This window comes from Pristiophorus japonicus, unplaced genomic scaffold (assembly GCF_044704955.1).
Source record: "Pristiophorus japonicus isolate sPriJap1 unplaced genomic scaffold, sPriJap1.hap1 HAP1_SCAFFOLD_735, whole genome shotgun sequence".
Lineage (NCBI taxonomy): Eukaryota > Metazoa > Chordata > Chondrichthyes > Pristiophoridae > Pristiophorus > Pristiophorus japonicus.
Window position 1 is genome coordinate 124009 of NW_027254651.1, and position 19042 is coordinate 143050.

The 19042-nt window shown below is 53.7% G+C and overlaps 1 protein-coding gene across 2 annotated transcripts; it reads left to right on the forward strand.

Annotated features, from left to right (window-relative positions):
• The first annotated feature begins 5689 nt into the window (after positions 1 to 5689).
• Positions 5690 to 18291, forward strand: nfil3-6 (nuclear factor, interleukin 3 regulated, member 6). Of its 2 annotated transcripts, none has more exons than XM_070874244.1 (2): positions 5690 to 5930; positions 16724 to 18291. In XM_070874244.1, exon 2 carries the CDS (start codon positions 16780 to 16782, stop codon positions 18082 to 18084), a length of 1305 nt encoding a protein of 434 aa, XP_070730345.1. In that variant the 5' UTR covers positions 5690 to 5930; positions 16724 to 16779; the 3' UTR covers positions 18085 to 18291. The 2 variants fall into 2 exon arrangements, with proteins under 2 accessions (XP_070730345.1, XP_070730344.1); XM_070874243.1 differs by lacking the exon at positions 5690 to 5930 and adding an exon at positions 12170 to 12274.
• Positions 18292 to 19042: the final 751 nt, after the last annotated feature.

Genomic DNA, 19042 nt, shown 5'->3' on the forward strand with positions numbered 1-19042 from the left:
TCTCTCAGTACTGTCCCTCCGACAGTGCGGCACTCCCTCCGTACTGCCCCTCCGACAGTGCAGCGCTCCCTCAGCACTGCCCCTCCGACAGTGCGGCACTCTCTCAGTACTGTCCCTCCGACAGTGCGGCACTCCCTCCGTACTGCCTCTCCGACAGTGCGGCACTCCCTCAGTACTGCCCCTCCGACAGTGCGGCATTCCCTCAGTACTGCCCCTCCGACAGTGCAGCACTCCCTCAGTATTGCCCCTCCGACAGTGCGGCACTCTCTCAGTACTGTCCCTCCGACAGTGCGGCACTCCCTCCGTACTGCCCCTCCGACAGTACGGCACTCCCTCAATACTGTCCCTCTGACAGTGCGGCACTCCCTCAGTACTGCCTCTCTGACAGTGCGGCACTCCCTCAGTACTGCCCCTCCGACAGTGCGGCATTCCCTCAGTACTGCCCCTCCGACAGTGCGGCACTCCCTCAGTATTGCCCCTCCGACAGTGCGGCACTCTATCAGTACTGCCCCTCCGACAGTGCGGCAGTCCCTCCGTACTGCCCCTCCGACAGTGCAGCGCTCCCTCAGTACTGCCCCTCCGACAGTGCGGCACTCCCTCCCTACTGCCCCTCCGACAGTGCGGCACTCCCTCCGTACTGCCCCTCCGACAGAGCGGCACTCCCTCAGTACTGCCCCTCCAACAGTGCAGCACTCCCTCCGTACTGCCCCTCCGACAGTGCGGCACTCCCTCAGTACTGCCCCTCCGACAGTGCAGAGCTCCCTCAGTACTGCCCCTCCGACAGTGTGGCACTCCCTCAGTACTGCCCCTCCGACAGTGCGGCACTCCCTCCGTACTGCCCTGCGACAGTGCGGCACTCCCTCAGTACTGCCCCTCTGACAGTGCAGCACTCCCTCAGTACTGCCCCTCCGACAGTGCGGCACTGTCTCCGTACTGCCCCTCCGACAGTGCAGCACTCCCTCAGTACTGCCCCTCCGACAGTGCAGCACTCCCTCAGTATTGCCCCTCCGACAGTGCGGCACTCCCTCTGTACTGCCCCTCCGACAGTGCAGCACTCCCTCCGTACTGCCCCTCCGACAGTGCAGCACTCCTTCAGTACTGCCCCTGTGACAGTGCAGCACTCCCTCAGTACTGCACCTCCGACAGTGCGGCACTGCCTCCGTACTGCCCCTCCGACAGTGCAGCACTCCCTCAGTACTGCCCCTCCGACAGTGCAGCACTCCCTCAGTATTGCCCCTCCGACAGTGCGGCACTCTCTCAGTATTGCCCCTCCGACAGTGCGGCACTCCCTCTGTACTGCTCCTCCGACAGTGCAGCACTCCCTCCGTACTGCCCCTCCGACAGTGCAGCACTCCCTCCGTACTGCCCCTCCGACAGTGCGGCACTCCCTCCGTACTTCTCCTCCGACAGTGCAGCACTCCCTCAGTACTGCCCCTCCGACAGTGCGGCACTCCCTCCGTACTGCCCCTCCGACAGTGCAACGCTCCCTCAGCACTGCCCCTCCGACAGTGCGGCACTCTCTCAGTACTGTCCCTCCGACAGTGCGGCACTCCCTCCGTACTGCCTCTCCGACAGTGCGGCATTCCCTCAGTACTGCCCCTCCGACAGTGCGGCATTCCCTCAGTACTGCCCCTCCGACAGTGCAGCACTCCCTCAGTATTGCCCCTCCGACAGTGCGGCACTCTCTCAGTACTGTCCCTCCGACAGTGCGGCACTCCCTCCGTACTGCCCCTCCGACAGTACGGCACTCCCTCAATACTGTCCCTCTGACAGTGCGGCACTCCCTCAGTACTGCCTCTCTGACAGTGCGGCACTCCCTCAGTACTGCCCCTCCGACAGTGCGGCATTCCCTCAGTACTGCCCCTCCGACAGTGCGGCACTCCCTCAGTATTGCCCCTCCGACAGTACAGCACTCCCTCAGTACTGTCCCTCCGACAGTGCGGCAGTCCCTCCGTACTGCCCCTCCGACAGTGCAACGCTCCCTCAGTACTGCCCCTCCGACAGTGCAGCGCTCCCTCAGTACTGCCCCTCCAACAGTGCGGCACTCCCTCCCTACTGCCCCTCCGACAGTGCGGCACTCCCTCCGTACTGCCCCTCTGACAGAGCGGCACTCCCTCAGTACTGCCCCTCCGACAGTGCAGCACTCCCTCAGTACTGCCCCTCCGACAGTGCAGAGCTCCCTCAGTACTGCCCCTCCGACAGTGTGGCACTCCCTCAGTACTGCCCCTCCGACAGTGCGGCACTCCCTCCGTACTGCCCTGCGACAGTGCGGCACTCCCTCAGTACTGCCCCTCTGACAGTGCAGCACTCCCTCAGTACTGCCCCTCCGACAGTGCAGCGCTCCCTCAGTACTGCCCCTCCGACAGTGCGGCACTCCCTCTGTACTGCCCCTCCGACAGTGCAGCGCTCCCTCAGTACTGCCCCTCCGACAGTGCAGCACTCCCTCAGTACTGCCCCTCCGACAGTGCAGCGCTCCCTCAGTACTGCCCCTCCGACAATGCGGCACTCCCTCAGTACTGCCGCTCTGACAGTGCGGCATTCCCTCAGTACTGCCCCTCCGACAGTGCGGCACTCCCTCAGTACTGCCCCTCCGACAGTGCAGCGCTCCCTCAGTACTGCCCCTCCGACAGTGCGGCACTCCCTCCGTACTGCCCCTCCGACAGTGCAGTACTCCCTCAATACTGCCCCTCCACCAGTGCAGCACTCCCTCAGTACTGACCCTCCGACAGTGGAGCACTCCCTCCGTACTGTCCCTCCGACAGTGCAGCACTCCCTCAGTACTGCCCCTCCGACAGTGCAGCACTCCCTCCGTACTGCCCCTCTGACAGTGCGGCACTCCCTCCGTACTGCCCCTCCGACAGTGCAGCACTCCTTCAGTACTGCCCCTGTGACAGTGCAGCACTCCCTCAGTACTGCCCCTCCGACAGTGCGGCACTGCCTCCGTACTGCCCCTCCGACAGTGCAGCACTCCCTCAGTACTGCCCCTCAGACAGTGCAGCACTCCCTCAGTATTGCCCCTCCGACAGTGCGGCACTCCCTCTGTACTGCCCCTCCGACAGTGCAGCACTCCCTCCGTACTGCCCCTCCGACAGTGCAGCACTCCCTCAGTACTGCCCCTCCGACAGTGCAGCACTCCCTCCGTACTGCCCCTCCGACAGTGCAGCACTCCCTCAGTACTGCCCCTCCGACAGTGCGGCACTCCCTCCGTACTGCCCCTCCGACAGTGCGGCACTCCCTCCGTACTGCCCTGCGAGTGTCAGCCTAGATTTTTGTGCTTAAGTCCCTGGAGTGGGACTTGAACCCACGACCTTCTGACTCAGGCAAGGTTGCCACGCACTGAGCCACAGCTGACACGGGCCTAAGTGAGGAGCCGTAGCAATGTATCAAAAAGGGGAAGTGGGTTATCTAATTTGGCTTCGGGATGGCCTCAGGTTCTGGGGGCTTGACCTCATGGGATCGGACAGAAATTTCCCAGAGCTCCCCCCTCAAGTTGGGCACGGTATCTTTTTTGTGCTTCTCGTTGCCATTCTCGGGAGTTCATGTTGCGGGAGGGGGAGGGGAGGGAGCGGGCTGAGGTTGGTGGGTGGGGGAGGGGAGTGAACGGGGCTGAGTTTGGGGGGAGGGGGAGGGGAGGGGAGCGAGGGGCTGAGGTTTGGGGGAGGGGAGGGAACGGGGCTGAGGTTGGTGGGAGGGGAGGGGGGAGTGGAGGTGAGGTGGGGGAGGAGGGGAGGGAGTGGGGCTGAGGTTGATGGGTGGGGGAGGGGGGGGGAGAGTGGAGGTGAGGTGGGTGGGGGAGGGGAGGGGAGAGGGAGTGGGGCAGAGGTTGGTGGGCGGGGGAGGGGGAGGGAGAGGGGGAGAGTGGAGGTGAGATGGGTGGGGGAGGGGAGGGGAGGGGAGTGGGTGGGGCAGAGGTTGGTGGGTGGGGGAGGGAAGGGGGAGAATGGAGGTGATGTGGGTGGGGGAGGGGGAGGGAGAGGGGGAGAGTGGACTTGAGATGGGTGGGGGAGGGGAGGGGAGGGGGAGAGTGGAGGTGAGGTGGGTGGGGAGGGGGAGTGGGGCAGAGGTGATGTGGGTGGGGGAGGGCAGAGGCGGGAGAGGGGCTGAGGTTGGTGGGTCGGGGGAGGGGAGGGGAGGTACAATGCAAGGCGTCCGTTTACCATTGAGCCACTGGGGTGCCGATCGCACAGGCTCTGTCCCAGTGTGACCATGCCTGTTGCAGTCTGCCAGCATTGCTCCCGATACACAATTATAGCTGCAACAACATGCATTTATATAGCGCCTTTAACATAGTAACACGTCCCAAGACACTTCACAGGAGTGATAGGAGCGCAGAGATCTCGGGGGGGTTGTGGGGCCGGAGGTGGTTACAGAGATAGGGAGGGGGTGAGGCCATGGAGGGATTTGAAAAGGAGTGTGAGAATTGTTAAAATCGAGGCGTGGCCAGATCGGGGGCCAATGTAGAGTCAGCGTAAGAAATACTCGCAGGGTCTAACGCCAATCGGTGCTGAACTGGGGGCCTGGTTGAGAGATGCAAACGACTGAGTTCGGAATGTGTCTCCAGATCTGGAGCTGATGTTTGGGGCAGCTTCTCTAATTACAAGCTGTGATCGCTCCCCGTTTACCGACGCACGCTTGTTGTGGCTCATCCTACTCGGCCTACCACGTGTGACAGATTGGTTCAACGTGACACCTTGCTTGACATAAACGAGTCTGTAATTCCTGATCAGCCTGCGCGTTGTCACTGCTGGTGACCCACTCCACTTTATCAGGGAGTTCTTTGAGGGTGTCCCTGTAACGTTTCCTCTGCCCACCTTTGGCTCGTTTGCCGTGAAGGAGTTCCGAGTAGAGCGCTTGCTTTGGGAGTCTCGTGTTTGGCGTGCGGACAATGTGGCCCTGCCCAGCGGGGCTGATCAAATGCGGGTCGGTGCTTCAGTGCTGTTGGCCTGGTCGAGGACTCTAACGTTGGTGTGCGTCTGTCCTCCCAGGGGATTTGTAGGATCTTGCGGAGACTTCAGCGGAACTTGAGGTGTCTACTGTACATGGTCCACGTCTCCTGGGAGACTCGGTCCGCCCTAAGTGGAGGAAGAGCATCCGGGCGGGCGCTGAGCACCTCGAGTCTTGGCGCCGCGAGCATGCAGAAACCAAGCGCAGGCAGCGGAAAGAGAGTGCGGCAAACCAGTCCCACCCTCCCTTACCCTCAACCACTGTCTGTCCCACCTGTGACAGGGACTGTGGCTCTCTGTATTGGATTGTTCAGCCACCTAAGGACTCATTGAGTGGAAGCAGATCTTCCTCGATTCCGAGAGACTGCCTCTGATGATGATGGTTCAACGAGACATCTTGCTTGACATAAACGAGTGTATAATTCCTGATCAGCCTGCGCGTTGTCACTACTGATGTAATGAAAGGGAATGTGTGCAGAATTGGGTCAGAGGGGCAAGGGATTGCCAGCAGGGACATTGACAATACAGTCTCTCATTGCGGGGCACCAGCTACTGGCACGCGCATTTGGCCAGATTTTTACTGCTCGTAAGATCTTGCGGCACAACAACATTTTTGCAAATTGCCAGGGCTATTTCTGGCTGGCTTGACGTCACTCGTTGCCAGGGCGATCTGGGGGGTTTGACACACTTGCTCTCACACACACACAACACACACATGCATTGGTTGCCGAGGTTACAGCGCATTCTGGTTCGGGGGAATCAGAAAAGAAAGGATTGACGGGCTCAGGGTTGCCTTAGGTGACACTCTTTCCTTGCCCTGACTCTCCCAGAGAGGGAACAGTAAGAGGCTGGGGGTCTCCGAATGAGAGAGAGAGAGACTGCACAGATTGCACAGTGTGTGCGTGAGCTCCCTGGATACTACCAAGGACAGCTTAAGCCGACCCAGACCTGCCCCGAGCCAGAAGGAGCACTGGGAGTAACCATTGAGTAAGTGTTCTTTGTCCTCCATCATCATCACAGGCAGTCCCTCGGAATCGAGCAAGACTTGCTTCCACTCTTAAAAATGAGTCCTTAGGTGGCTGAACAGTCCAATACAGAGAGCCACAGTCCCTGTCACAGGTGGGACAGACTGGTTTGCCGCACGCTCCTTCCGCTGCCCGCGCTTGATTTCTGCATGCTCTCAGCGATGAGACTCGAGGTGCTCAGCGCCCTCCCGGATGCACTTCCTCCACTTAGGGCGGACCGGTCTTTGGCCAGGGACTCCCAGGTGTCGGTGGGGATGTTGCACATTCTCAGGGACGCTTTGAGGGTGTCCCTGTAACGTTTCCTCTGCCCGCCTTTGGTTCGTTTGCCGTGAAAGAGTTCCGAGTAGAGCGCTTGCTTTCTGCAGTCGTTTGGCGTTGGCTTCAGTCTGGCACCCTCTGGGATTGGCTGGGGTGGGGTTGGGAGGGTAAGTGGGGGTGGGCATCGTTATATAACGGAGGCTCCCCTTTTAAGCCAACCTGGCTTCTTATTTAAAGCCACAGCACACCGCTTTGGCAAACTTGACTTGGGGCACAAATGTGGAACCTTTAAGAGATCTGATTAGGAATACTTCAAAAACACCCTTAAAATAAATTTATTCCTGCTTAAAGGGGCAGGATTTATTTGAGGTTAACTCTTTGTGTTCCGAAGCAAACTACATTAAAAGAACTTTTGGGGGAGGGGCTTTTTTTTGGCAGAAAGACTCTCAGCTTCATGGGTTAAAATCTAGAGGCTGTGACGTATTGAGTGTCTCTCTCTCTCTGTGAGACTCCTGCTTCTGATCTGGTCCTCCATGGTCACAGAAGCCGTTCACCACTCACCCCCTTCTGCAGCATGTCCGGAGTTTGACTCAGCCCCTCAGCAGCAGCCTGTGAAGGGGTGAAGGAGAAAGAGTGAATGTGAGCGAAAGAGAGAGAGATAGAGCGACGTACAAAAAAGGGGAACGAAAGTAGGGTGAGAATGAAACAGAGAAAATAAATGAGACAGAAATCAACCGCGACAACAAGGGAAAGCAAATCAGAGAAAGAAAGAAAGAGAGAGAGAGAGAGAGACAAGAGGTATAGAGATAGCGAATGAGAGAGGCAGAGATAAAGGTAGAGAATGAGAAAGAGAGACTTCTGGTTCCGAATGAAGTTGGATTTACATTGGTAATATAATTACACAGTATTTACAGCACAGAAACAGGCTATTCAGCCGGACAGGTCGTTTATAATTTTTTTTTCTCCCTCGTGTTTATCTAGCTATTGGCCTCAACCACTCCCTGTGGTTGTGAATTCCACATTCTCACCGCTCTCTGGGTAAAAAGGTTTCTTCTGAATTCCCGGTTGGATTTATTGGTGACTACCTTATATTGATGACCCCTAGTTCTGGGTCGATTTGAGTCTCCCCCTTCAAGTGGAAACATCTTCTCTACGTCTGGTCTATCACACCCTGTCGTCATTTTAAACATCAGTCCACCCCTCAGCTTCTCTTTTCTAGAGAAAAGTGCCCCAACCTGTTCAAATCTTTCCTCATAAGTAATATCCTTTCAGTTCTGGCATCATTGTTGTGAATCTTTTCTGCACCTTCTCCTCCTATATCCCTTTTATAATACGGAGACCAGAACTGTGCGCAATACGTAACTTTTATCTGTTCTTCATCTATCCAGTGTCAACAGTGGCTCAGTGAGTAGCACACTCGCCTCTGAGTCAGAAGGTAGTGGGGATTTGAGCACTCTAGACTGACACTCCCAGTGCAGTGCTGAGGGAGTGCCGCACTGTCGGAGATGCCGTCTTTCGGATGAGACGTTAAACTGAGGCCCCGTCTGGGTGGATGTAAAAGATCCCACGGCACTATTTCGAAGAAGAGCGGGGGAGTTTATCCCCGGTGTCCTGGGGCCAATCATCATCATAGGCAGTTCCTCGGAATCTTGCTTCCACTCTAAAAATGAGTCTTTAGGTGACTGAACAGTCCAAAACGAGAGCCACAGTCTCTGTCACAGCTGGGACAGATAGTTGTTGAGGGAAAGGGAGGGTGGGACTGGTTTGCCGCATGCTCCTTCCGCTGCCTGCGCTTGATTTCTGCATGCTCTCGGCGACGATACTCGAGGTGCTCAGCGCCCTCCTGGATGCTCTTCCTCCACTTAAGGCGGGTCTTTGGCCAGGGACTCCCAGGTGTCAGTGGGGATGTTGCATTTTATCAGGGAGGCTTTGAGGGTGTCCTTGTAACGTTTCCTCTGCCCACCTTGGGCTCGTTTGCCGTGAAGGAGTTCCGAGTAGAGCGTTTGTTTTGGGAGCCAATATTTATCCTTCAATCAACATAACCCAAAAAAAACAGATTATCTGGGTCATTATCACATTGCTGTGTGTGGGAGCTTGCTGTGCACAAATTGGCTGCCGCGTTTCCCACATTACAACAGTGACTACATTTCAGAATGTACTACATTGGCTGTAATGCGGTTTGAGACATCTGGTGGTCGTGAAAGGTGCTATATAAATGCAAGTCTTTCTTTTTTCTTTACTCCAAGTGTGGTCTAACCAAGGTCCGATACATGACTTTCTTGCTTTTCAATTCTATCCCTCTCAAAATGAACCCCAGTGCTTGGTTTGCTTTATTATCCTGAGTGGTGCTGACTTACGCTTGTTCTGAGCTGAACAATAAAGTTTTCTTTTGTCAATATTTGATCGGTGAAGGTTTGGGCTATCCAACTGTGGGTGGCATCGCTACTAGACCCGACTCTGACAATGCCACACAGTCCCTTGCCAGTGTGGGGTGGGGTCACTGTATACGATTGGTAGTGGTAACCTGTAATGTATTTGCTTCATGGGTTCTTTGCTGAAGAATTTATAGCAACACCTTGCTATTAAGAACTAGTTGGTTTATTAACAAAAGGTCACAGTCTAAGGATCCAGAACCAGGGGTCACAGAATAAGGATAAGGGGTAGGCCATTTAGGACCGAGATGAGGAGAAACTTCTTCACTCAGAGAGTTGTGAACCTGTGAAATTCCCAGCCGCAGAGAATTATTGATGCCAGTTCGTTAGATATATTCAAGAGGGAGTTAGATATGGCCCTTACAGCTAAAGGGATCAAGGGGTATGGAGAGAAAGCAGGAAAGGGGTACTGAGGTGAATGATCAGCCATGATCTTATTGAATGGTGGTGCAGGCTCGAAGGGCCGAATGGCCTACTCCTGCACCTATTTTCTATGATTCTATATTTAACAATCACAACCATCTGCCCCATCGTGGATCCCCCGAACCCAACTGGCCGGGGTTTTATTGAGTCTTGTGAACATCACGTGACTGGCTAAGCCACTCACAGCTCTACAAACCTGTGAGCATACTCGCAGGTACATATATTACTGAACTCTGGGGGGCGTTTGGAAGTATATTTAGAAGTATACTGTTATAAGTTGCCAGTCCTGGGATCACGGTAAATTGTGGCGAATTGAATCATAAAACCTCTTAAAAACAGCGACAAATTGTTTAAAGGAGGAGAGAGAGAGATAGAGAGATTTAGGGAAGGAATTCCAGAGGTTAGGACCTAGGCTGCCAAAGGCATGGCTTCCATTGGTAGCGCAATGCAAATTGGGATGCGCAAGGGGTCAGACTTGGAGGAGCGCAGAGATCTCGGGGGGTTGCGGGCTGGAGGGTGACAGAGACAGGGAAGTAGCCACAGAGGGATTCGAAAACGAGGATGAGAATTTTTAAATCGAGGCGTTGCTGCATGAGTGGGAACATCAGGAAGTCCCAAATCGTTTTACAGCTAATTAAGTACTTTTGAAGTGGTGTAATTATATTGTAAGATAGGAAACGCGGCAGCCAATTTGCGCACAGCAAGCTCCCACACACAGCAATGAGATGATAGCCAGCTGTTGGTTGAGGGATAAATACCAGTGCGAATTCCCCTGCTCTTCTTCAACTAGTGACATGCGATCTTGTACATCAACATGGGAGGGCAGACGGGGCCTCGGTTTAATGGCAGTCCCTCAGTACTGCCCTGAAATGTCAGCCTAGATTCGGCGCCCAAGTCTCTGGAGTGGGGCTTGAACCCATGATCTTCGGACTCAAGAGGCGAGGGTGCTACCCACTGAGCCACGGCTGACTCCTCAATACCAGCTTTAAGCACAGGAAGGAATTGCAGTGAGGTGCGTCATTGGTGGGAGGACCCTACCCACTGGCCGGTTGGGCAGGCACAGTCTTCTTCTGGTCCATGTGTGTCTCTCAGAAAAGAACGGCTCGCACCTGTACAGAAACAATATGCACGCAGAAGGGATCTTTCTCATGACAAGTGCTTTCCGTCTGATTCGATCGCTAGTCTTCGCTGAGTTCCTGGAGCTCAGTTGGAGCGCACTGGAGATGACAACTCAACAATTTGCCTTAGCGTCTCTGGGCTAGGACCAGGCCAAAAACATCAGCTATCCTTCGTCAATGTCCGGTGATTTAGCTGGAAACGCGCTGACGAAGGGCAAAGGACAGGATCGGCCACCACTGTGATGCCCACCGTAGTCAAAGAGCTAATGACAATCCCTGTCCATGCCCTCACAGGAAGAATGTTAGCAATCGATAGGAGATAGGACTTGCATTTCTATAGCGCCTTTCATGACCACCGGACGTCTCTAAGCGCTTTACAGCCAATGAAGTATTTTTGAAGTGTAGTCACTGCAGCCAATTTGTGTACAGCAAGCTCCCACAAACAGCAATGTGATAATGACCAGATAATCTGTATTTTGTTATGTTGATTGAGGGATAAATATTGGCCCCAGGACCAGGACCGGGGAGAACTCCCCTGCTCTGCTTCGAAATAGTGCCTTGGGATCTTTTACATCCACCTGAGAGAGCAGACGGGGCATGGGTTTAATGTCTCATCCAAAAAGACGACACCACCGAAAGTGCAGCACAACTTCAGTACTGCCCCCCCGACAGTGCGGCGCTCCCTCAGTACTGCCCCTCCGACTATGCAGTGCTCCTTCAGTACTGCCACTCCGACAGTGCAGCACTCCCTCAGTACTGCCCCTCCGACAGTGCGGCGCTCCCTCAGTATTGCCCCTCTGACAGTGCGGTGCTTCCTCAGTACTGCCCCTACGACAGTGCGGTGTTCCCTCAGTACTGCCCCTCCGACAGTGCGGCGCTCCCTCAGTACTGCCCCTCCAACAGTGCGGCGTTCCCTCAGTACTGCGCCTCCGACAGTGTGGCGCTCCCTCAGTACTGCCCCTCCGACAGTGCGGCGCTCCCTCAGTACTGCCCATACGACAGTGCGGTGTTCCCTCAGTACTGCCCCTCCGACAGTGCGGTGCTCCCTCAGTACTGCCCCTCCAACAGTGCGGCGTTCCCTCAGTACTGCGCCTCCGACAGTGCGGCGCTCCCTCAGTACTGCCCCTCAGACAGTGCGGCGCTCCCTCAGTACTGCGCCTCCGACAGTGCGGCGCTCCCTCAGTACTGCCCCTCCGACAGTGCGCCGCTCCCTCAGTACTGTCCCTCCAACAATGCGGCGCTCCCTCAGCACTGCCCCTCTGACAGTGCGGCGCTCCCTCAGTACTGCCCCTCCGACAGTGCGGCGCTCCCTCAGCACTGCACTGGGAGAGATAGTAAAGATTTTGTGCCATGGAGTGGGACTTGAACCCACAACCTTCGGACCCAGAGACCGAGGGAGCTTACCCACTGAACCATTGGCAAGAGGCAGCCCCTTCAGAAGGGAATGGGACACCAATCAGATGGCATAAAAGTGCTGGGCAAATCTCAGCAGTTTGACTTTAGTTTGAAGCTAGATTTGAACTCCTACACACATTCCGAAATGACAAAGCAATGTGTGGATCGGTTAAAAGTCATGCATAGGAGTCCTCTCTTCAGTCTCGGTGTAAAACATCACACCTTACTGTGGGAATTTAAATACATTTGTGACTTTTTTTTGGGGGGGAGGGCAATAAAAAAGGCGAAAAAGGCGCACAGGAGTTAATAGCAGGAAAGTGGTTCCCAGTCACACCAACTTTTAGTGGGGCGGGACAGATCGCAGTCCTCCAGAGCCCTGGCGAGTAAGTCTTTCTAGATCATTGCACAGTGGAAAAAAACAAACTGTAGAAAGGGCAGGAGTGAGGTGCAGAAATAGTGCAAGAAGGGAGGGGAGAGAGAGAGAGAGAGGCTTGAAATTTGCCAACGCGGGGGGAGGAGTTCCTTGGAGGGTTGGGTAACAGTTTTTTTAAGTATTGCAACAGCTTAGATAAGTCAGCTCCTGCTGACAGAACAGATCTGCTTTCGAGGAAGGTAGAAAGTCGCACTGGGAACTGAGAGAGCTACTTTCTCGCTGGGGGCTGTGACACCGAGCATTTGACGTGAGTTGTTTAAATTAAACTAGGGGAGAGCCTTCATAGTAAACTTTGTGTGTGTGTGTGTGTTGCAAGAGAGGATACAGCCATCCCCAAAGCTTCACATTTGCACCGAAGCGAAATTGAATTCATCTGAAACGTTCAGTGAAAACGATGCACATAAGGTCGTGACGTGGGGCTTTGTAGCAACTTTGAGCTAAGAGCACTTTGTGATTTGAGATTTGTTGAATATGTAGACTGATTCTTTGAGGAGGGAGGGAGTTTGATGGAGCTAAAAACCGAGGTGCCCCCCCACTCCCCTGGTGAGAATATTTCCCACACCGAATGTGACGCCAGGAATCGCCTTAAATAATAACACTACTTATGTTTATATAGCGCCTGTACCGTTCCGAGGCGTTTCCCAGCAGCGTTACAGACACAGACTGATGTATTTGACACCGAAGAAAGGGAGGCAGATGATCAGAAGGGCGAGGTTAGGGTGCTCAACGAGCAAAACAGACGGTGAGCGAGTGTGTGCTCGACTCAGTGAGGATTGCTGGCAGAATATGCACAAAGAAAGAACTCTCACTGTGAGCCACAGTCGGATATCCTGATGGACATCCTGATCACTGCTACCATGGGACAGAGATTCCTGTGAGCTAAACAGAGAATGCATTGGGTGTTGGGGAAAACTTTCAATGTTAGATAATGTTCCACGTGAACTGTAACCCCTGTTAATTATCATTTAGCTGCATTTCCTCTAAAACTACTTGGGACTCTTACCGTATTTACTCTAAATTTAGTTACATTGGAAATAGGTGCAGGAGCAGGCTATTCGGCCCTTCGAGCCTGCACCACCATTCAATATGATCATGGCTGATCATGCAACTTCAGTACCGCATTCCTGCTTTCTATTCATATCCCTTTAGCCATAGGGCCACATCTAACTCCCTTTTGAATATATCCAACGAACTGGCCTCAACAACTTTCTGTGGTAGAGAATTCCACAGGTTAACAACTCTCTGAGTGAAGAAGTTTCTCCTCATCTCGGTCCTAAATAGCTTACCCCTTATCCTTAGACTGTGACCCCTGGTTCTGGACTTCCCCAACATCGGGTACATTCTTCCTACATCTAACCTGTCCAATCCCGTCAGAATTTTATATGTTTCTATGAGATCCCCTCTCATTCTTCTAAATTCCAGTGAATATAAGCCTCTCACATTACTTAGGTGTATTACATAAGAATGTAAGAAATAGGAGCAGGATTAGGCCATACGGCCCCTCGAGCCTGCTCCGCCATTTAATAAGATCATGGCTGATCTGATCATGGACTCAGCTCCACTTCCCCGCCCGCTCCCCATAACCTCTTATCCCCTAATCGTTCAAAAATCTGTCTATCTCCAGCTTAAATGTATTCACTGACCCAGCCTCCACTGCTCTCTAGGGTACCATATTTACTATAGAATTATTGTTGCCTATTGCCGCATTTGCTATGATATATGGATCTATTACCGTATTCGTTCTAATATGACCTGGATCTGTTACCTTATTTGCTATAATATTACTTTAACCTATTTTCAATCAGCCCTTCCTCCTGACACAGAGGCTGGGGTTGATTGATTAATTGCTGACAAATTGGCTTTCTTCCTAGGCAATCTGGTTTAAAACTCCAAACGGTAGAGCTAACTAAATCCTTGCTGGCTTGGCTGGCCTCTCACATGCGACCCTACGTAAACTAGAGGCGATCCAAAACTCGGATGCCCGTGTCCTAACTCGCACCAAGTCCCGCTCACCCACCACCCCCTGTGCTCGCTGACCTACATTGGCTTCCGGTTGAGCAACGCCTCGATTTCAAAATTCTCATTATTGTTTACAAATCCCTCCATGGCCCTCGCCCCTCCCTATCTCTGTAATCTCCTCCAGCCCCACAACCCCCCGAGATGTCTGCGCTCCTCTAATTCTGCCCTCTTGAGCATCCCTGATTATAATCGCTCAACCATCGGTGGCCGTGCTTTCTGTTGCCTGGGCCCCAAGCTCTGGAACTCCCTCCCTAAACCTCTCTGCCTCTCTTTCCTCCTTCAAGACGCTCCTTAAAACCGATCTCTTTTGCCAAGCTTTTAGTCACCTGCGCTTATTTCTCCTTATACGGCTCGATGTCAATTTGTTTAATCCCATAATGTGAAAGTCGCTCTATAAATACAAGTTGTTGTTGCATCTATTACCGTATTTATTCTAATATGACCTGCATCAATTACCATATTTACTATAATATTACTTTAACCTATTTTAAATCAGCCCTTCCCCTTGACACGGAGGCTGAGGTTGATTTGATAAATTGCTGACAAGTTGGCTTTCTTCATAGGCACTCTGGTTTAAAACTCCAAACGGCAGAGCTAACTAAATTCTCGAGGTGGGGCGTGTGGAGTTTAAAATGGCAGGTCGCCCCCTAGGGTATAAGTGGCGCACGTGGCGGGTGTTATGATTGGTGATTGCAACAAGCACATGAGGATTTCAACACACTCCCGATAGAAATGATTATTTTTAGCATAGTTGAGTGCTGTACCAGACCTCCAAGGCTTCTGAAGTTATTTTTTTCCCTCGTCCCACACTCGCGAGTACATTTTGTGTTGCCAGTTGCTGATCAGGCAATTGCAGAGGGCATCAGGGCATCTGGCATCTCGGTGAACGACAGGCCCAGCAGCAGGTCTTCTTAAGCAATGGGATTTAAGGATGGAGAAAGAAACAGAGGAACCACAGAGAAGGAAATAGAGTGACTCAGAGTCAAAATCAGTTACAGAAAGAGAGTTAGAGAGAGAGAAAGATTGGATTAAGAGAGAGAGAGAGAGAAAAGCGACAGAAAGGAACAGTAAGGAAAAACAATGACATTTTACATTTTAAAAACCTCCAGGAACAATTTATTACCTGTCGGAATTGTTCTCTTTCTGGGCCACAGAGGTTGAGTGGCATAAATCTCATCAACAAAAGGTTCCTTAGCTCGTTAAGTAGCAGCCCTGACTTTCTGCAGTGAGTTTAAAGAAAGACCTGCATTTATATAGCGCCTTTCATCACCACCGGACGTCTCAAAGCGCTTTACAGCCAATGAGGTACCTTTGGCGTGTAATCACTGTTGTAATGTGGGAAACGCAGCAGCCAGTTTGCGCACAGCAAGCTCCCACCATCAGCAATGTGATAATGACCAGATCATCTGTTTTTGTTATGTTGATTGAGGGATAAATATTGGCTCAGGACATCGGGGAGAACTCCCTTGCCCTTCTTTTGAAATAGTGCCATGGGATCTTTTACGTCCACCTGAGAGAGCAGACAGGGCCTCGGTTTAACGTCTCATCCGAAAGATGGCACCTCCGACAGTGCAGCACTCCCTCAGTACTGTCCCTCCCGACAGTGCATCACTCCTTCAGTACTGTCCCTCCCGACAGCGCGGCGCTCCCTCAGTACTGCCCCTCCAACAGTGCAGCGCTCCCTCAGTACTGCCCCTCCAACAGTGCAGCGCTCCCTCAGTACTGCCCCTCTGACAGTGTAGCGCTCCATCAGTACTGTCCCTCTGACAGTGCAACACTCCCTCAGCACTGCCCCTCTGACAGTGCGGCGCTCCCTCAGTACTGCCCCTCTGACAGTGTAGCGCTCCATCAGCACTGCCTCTCTGACAGTGCAGCACTCCCTCAGCATTGCCCCTCCGACAGTGCGGCGCTCCCTCAGTACTGCCCCTCCGACAGTGTGGCGCTCCCTCAGTACTGCCCTTCCGACCGTGCAGCACTCCCTCAGTACTACCCCTCCGACAGTGCAGCACACCCACTGTACTGCCCCTTAGACAGTGCAGCACACCCACTGTACTGCCCCTTAGACAGTGCAGCACACCCACTGTACTGCCCCTTAGACAGTGCAGCACACCCACTGTACTGCCCTTCCGACCGTGCAGCACTCCCTCAGTACTGCCCCTTAGACAGTGCAGCACTCCCACTGTACTGCCCCTTAGACAGTGCAGCGCTTCCTTAGTACTGCCCCTCCGACAGTGCAGCACTACCTCAGTACTGCCCCTCTGACAGTGCAGCACTCCCTCAGTACTGCCCCTCCGACAGTGCGGCGCTCCCTCAGCACTGCACTGGGAGTGTCAGCCTAGATTTATGTGCTCAAGTCCCTGGAGTGGGACCTCGAACCCACAACCTGTTGAAGCCGAGGAGAATGTGCTGCCCACTGAGCCACGGCTGACACGGACACAGAGTTGGAGAACAGCCCATTTTGCTGGCCACCTAGCAGAGAATTTCCAAACTAACCCTTGCCTTCCCCCAACCCCTCCCCCCACCTTGGGCAGTCCACCTCAAATGACTGGTTGATGGTGGGATTCCCAGCACCAAAGGGTTCTCATCAGTTGAAAGTGCAGTATCGATCCAGCCAGCAGTGTGTAATTACCACTCAACCAAACTGACCATTCTGTGCTTCTGTTTCTTATGTGACCAGGTTACTTCTCCACTGCTGAGATTTCCTGTCCGAGGCGATTGGCTCCGACAGCCGGAATGAACATGTCTGCCCCCAAGTCATTCCAGGAGGCCAGTGAGCCACGGCCTGAGCACCTGCAGGAGATAGCTCCGCCCCCTCGCACCGTGGACCTGCGCACTCCCCGCCTGTCCTTCACCGACGAGGCCGTGTCCCTGCTGACCACCAACAGCCTGCTGGCCAGGTCCCTGCTCGGCACCCGGCAGCTCAAGCAGAAGGAGGCCAGCTCCGCCAACCGCAGGAAGCGGGAGTTCATCCCCGACGAGAAGAAGGACAACAGCTACTGGGACAAGCGCAAGAAGAACAACGAGGCGGCCAAGCGGTCGCGGGAGAAGCGCCGGGTCAACGACATGGTCCTGGAGCAGCGTGTCGTCGCGCTGCTGGAAGAGAACGCCAGGCTGAAGGCCGAGCTCTTGGCTCTAAAGTTCAGGTTCGGTCTGGTCAAGGACCCCTCGGAAACGGCGGCTGCCCAAAGTCACCCAGCGCCTCTACGCTGCATCACCGGCATTCAGTCAGCCTTTCTGGCCAGGCCCGACAACGGTTACATCCTGCAGCCCGTGGACAATAAAAGTTTCCCGCCCTCCAATCAGCTGTTCGGAGCACGACTCGGGGCGGAACAGCAGGAGACCTGTGTGGTGTCCGAAGACTCTGGCATCTCAACCCCGGGCAGCTCCAATATCGGAAGCCCCGTCTTCTTCGACGACCACTTGAGTGACCAAGGCAAGTTCTCGCCCAACCACGAGGACCACTTTGAGACCCAGCTGTCGTCCAGCAGCGACGTGGAGGCGGACATGGGCAGAGCGTACCCGGACGAGGTGGTCAAGGCCGCCAGGACCCTGGAGCTGAGCGATCTGGTCAAAAGCTTGCCTCACAAGCTCCGCTTTAAGATGGGCGCCGGGATGGACGAGGGCGCCGACGTCGACGTGAAGGTCAAGATGGCGCAGACGGCCCTGGGCAGCTTCACTAGGGCTACCCCGGAGCAACTGGTTCGACAAGCCAGCGAGCAACAGCAAGGGTGTTACCCGAACGTTTCGGTGCCCCAGCTGGACAGAGGAGTTGGCGCTGCTCTGGCCACAACCGCTTGGAGAGCTCAAGCGGGACTCTTCCCAGATGAGAGCAAAAGCGGTCTGAACTATAGGTACATGCAGGAAGCTGCCCACTTCAGTGTGCAAGAGGCTCCGGGCTATCCAAAGAATACTCTGAAGGAGGACACCACCTTCAAGTCCGAAAACAGCGTCCTTAAGAATCAGCTTGCTTCATTGTCGGCCGAGGTGGCCCAGCTGAAGAAAATGTTTTCTCAACAAATGTATTCCAATCTCAATTAAGAGGGGTCCTTTGTCAATGCCTGCACATGTTTACTCGGGTTCGCTTCTCACTAAGTAGTTTTTAAGTTATTTGCAAATATCTGAGTTTGTGCAAATATTTATTGTTGGTGGTCTGAATGGATTTTCAAATGCGTGTAAATATATTTTTACTTTATTTTCTAATCAATCGTTGTCATTGTAATAAACCCTTTTAAAACTGCACAGGAAATGGAAGTTCTTCACGTTCAAAGCCCCTTTCATGAAAGCCCCGCTCTCTTCGTGGCTCAGTAACTGGCCAGCGTGAAACAGAGCCAGGCGCACCTGAAGGTCCCGATTTTCATCTCCCGGTTGAGTCAGCCCGGGAACGCGACTGCAATTGAACTCAGTGCCCATGGACTGCTCAGCCCAGGGCTCCCAATACCCGAGGTGATCAGCACGTTCCTTGAGAACAGGACTGTGATGCCCTCCCCAGTCAAATAGCCTGATGAAGGCAGCAGGAAGAGTGGCCGCTTGGCTGGGTGGATGCAGGAGGGCCTGACTGCACCCATGGAGCAGAGGTCGGTTCCTTCTGGTCAAGTGCAGAGCAACAGCGCAATTACCATCCAGTTGCTTCAAAACCCCAGATATGTGGACTGTATCTGTGAACATAGGAACATAAAAGCTGGAGCAGGAGTAGGCCACACGGGCCCTCGAGCCTGCTCCGCCATTCAATAAGATCATGGCTTATCTTCTACCTCAACTCCACTTTCCTGCACTATCCCCTTATCCCTTGATTCCCTGAATATCCAAAAATCTATCGATCTCTGTCTTGAGACTGAGGCTCAAAGACTGAGCCTCTACAGCCCTCTGGGGTAGAGAATTCCAAAGATTCACCACCCTCCCAGTGAAGAAGTTTCTCCTCATCTCAGTCCTAAATGGATGATCTATTTGTACGGACGGAAATGCAGCCGTTTCTCTGATTGACTCTCCAGACCTATTT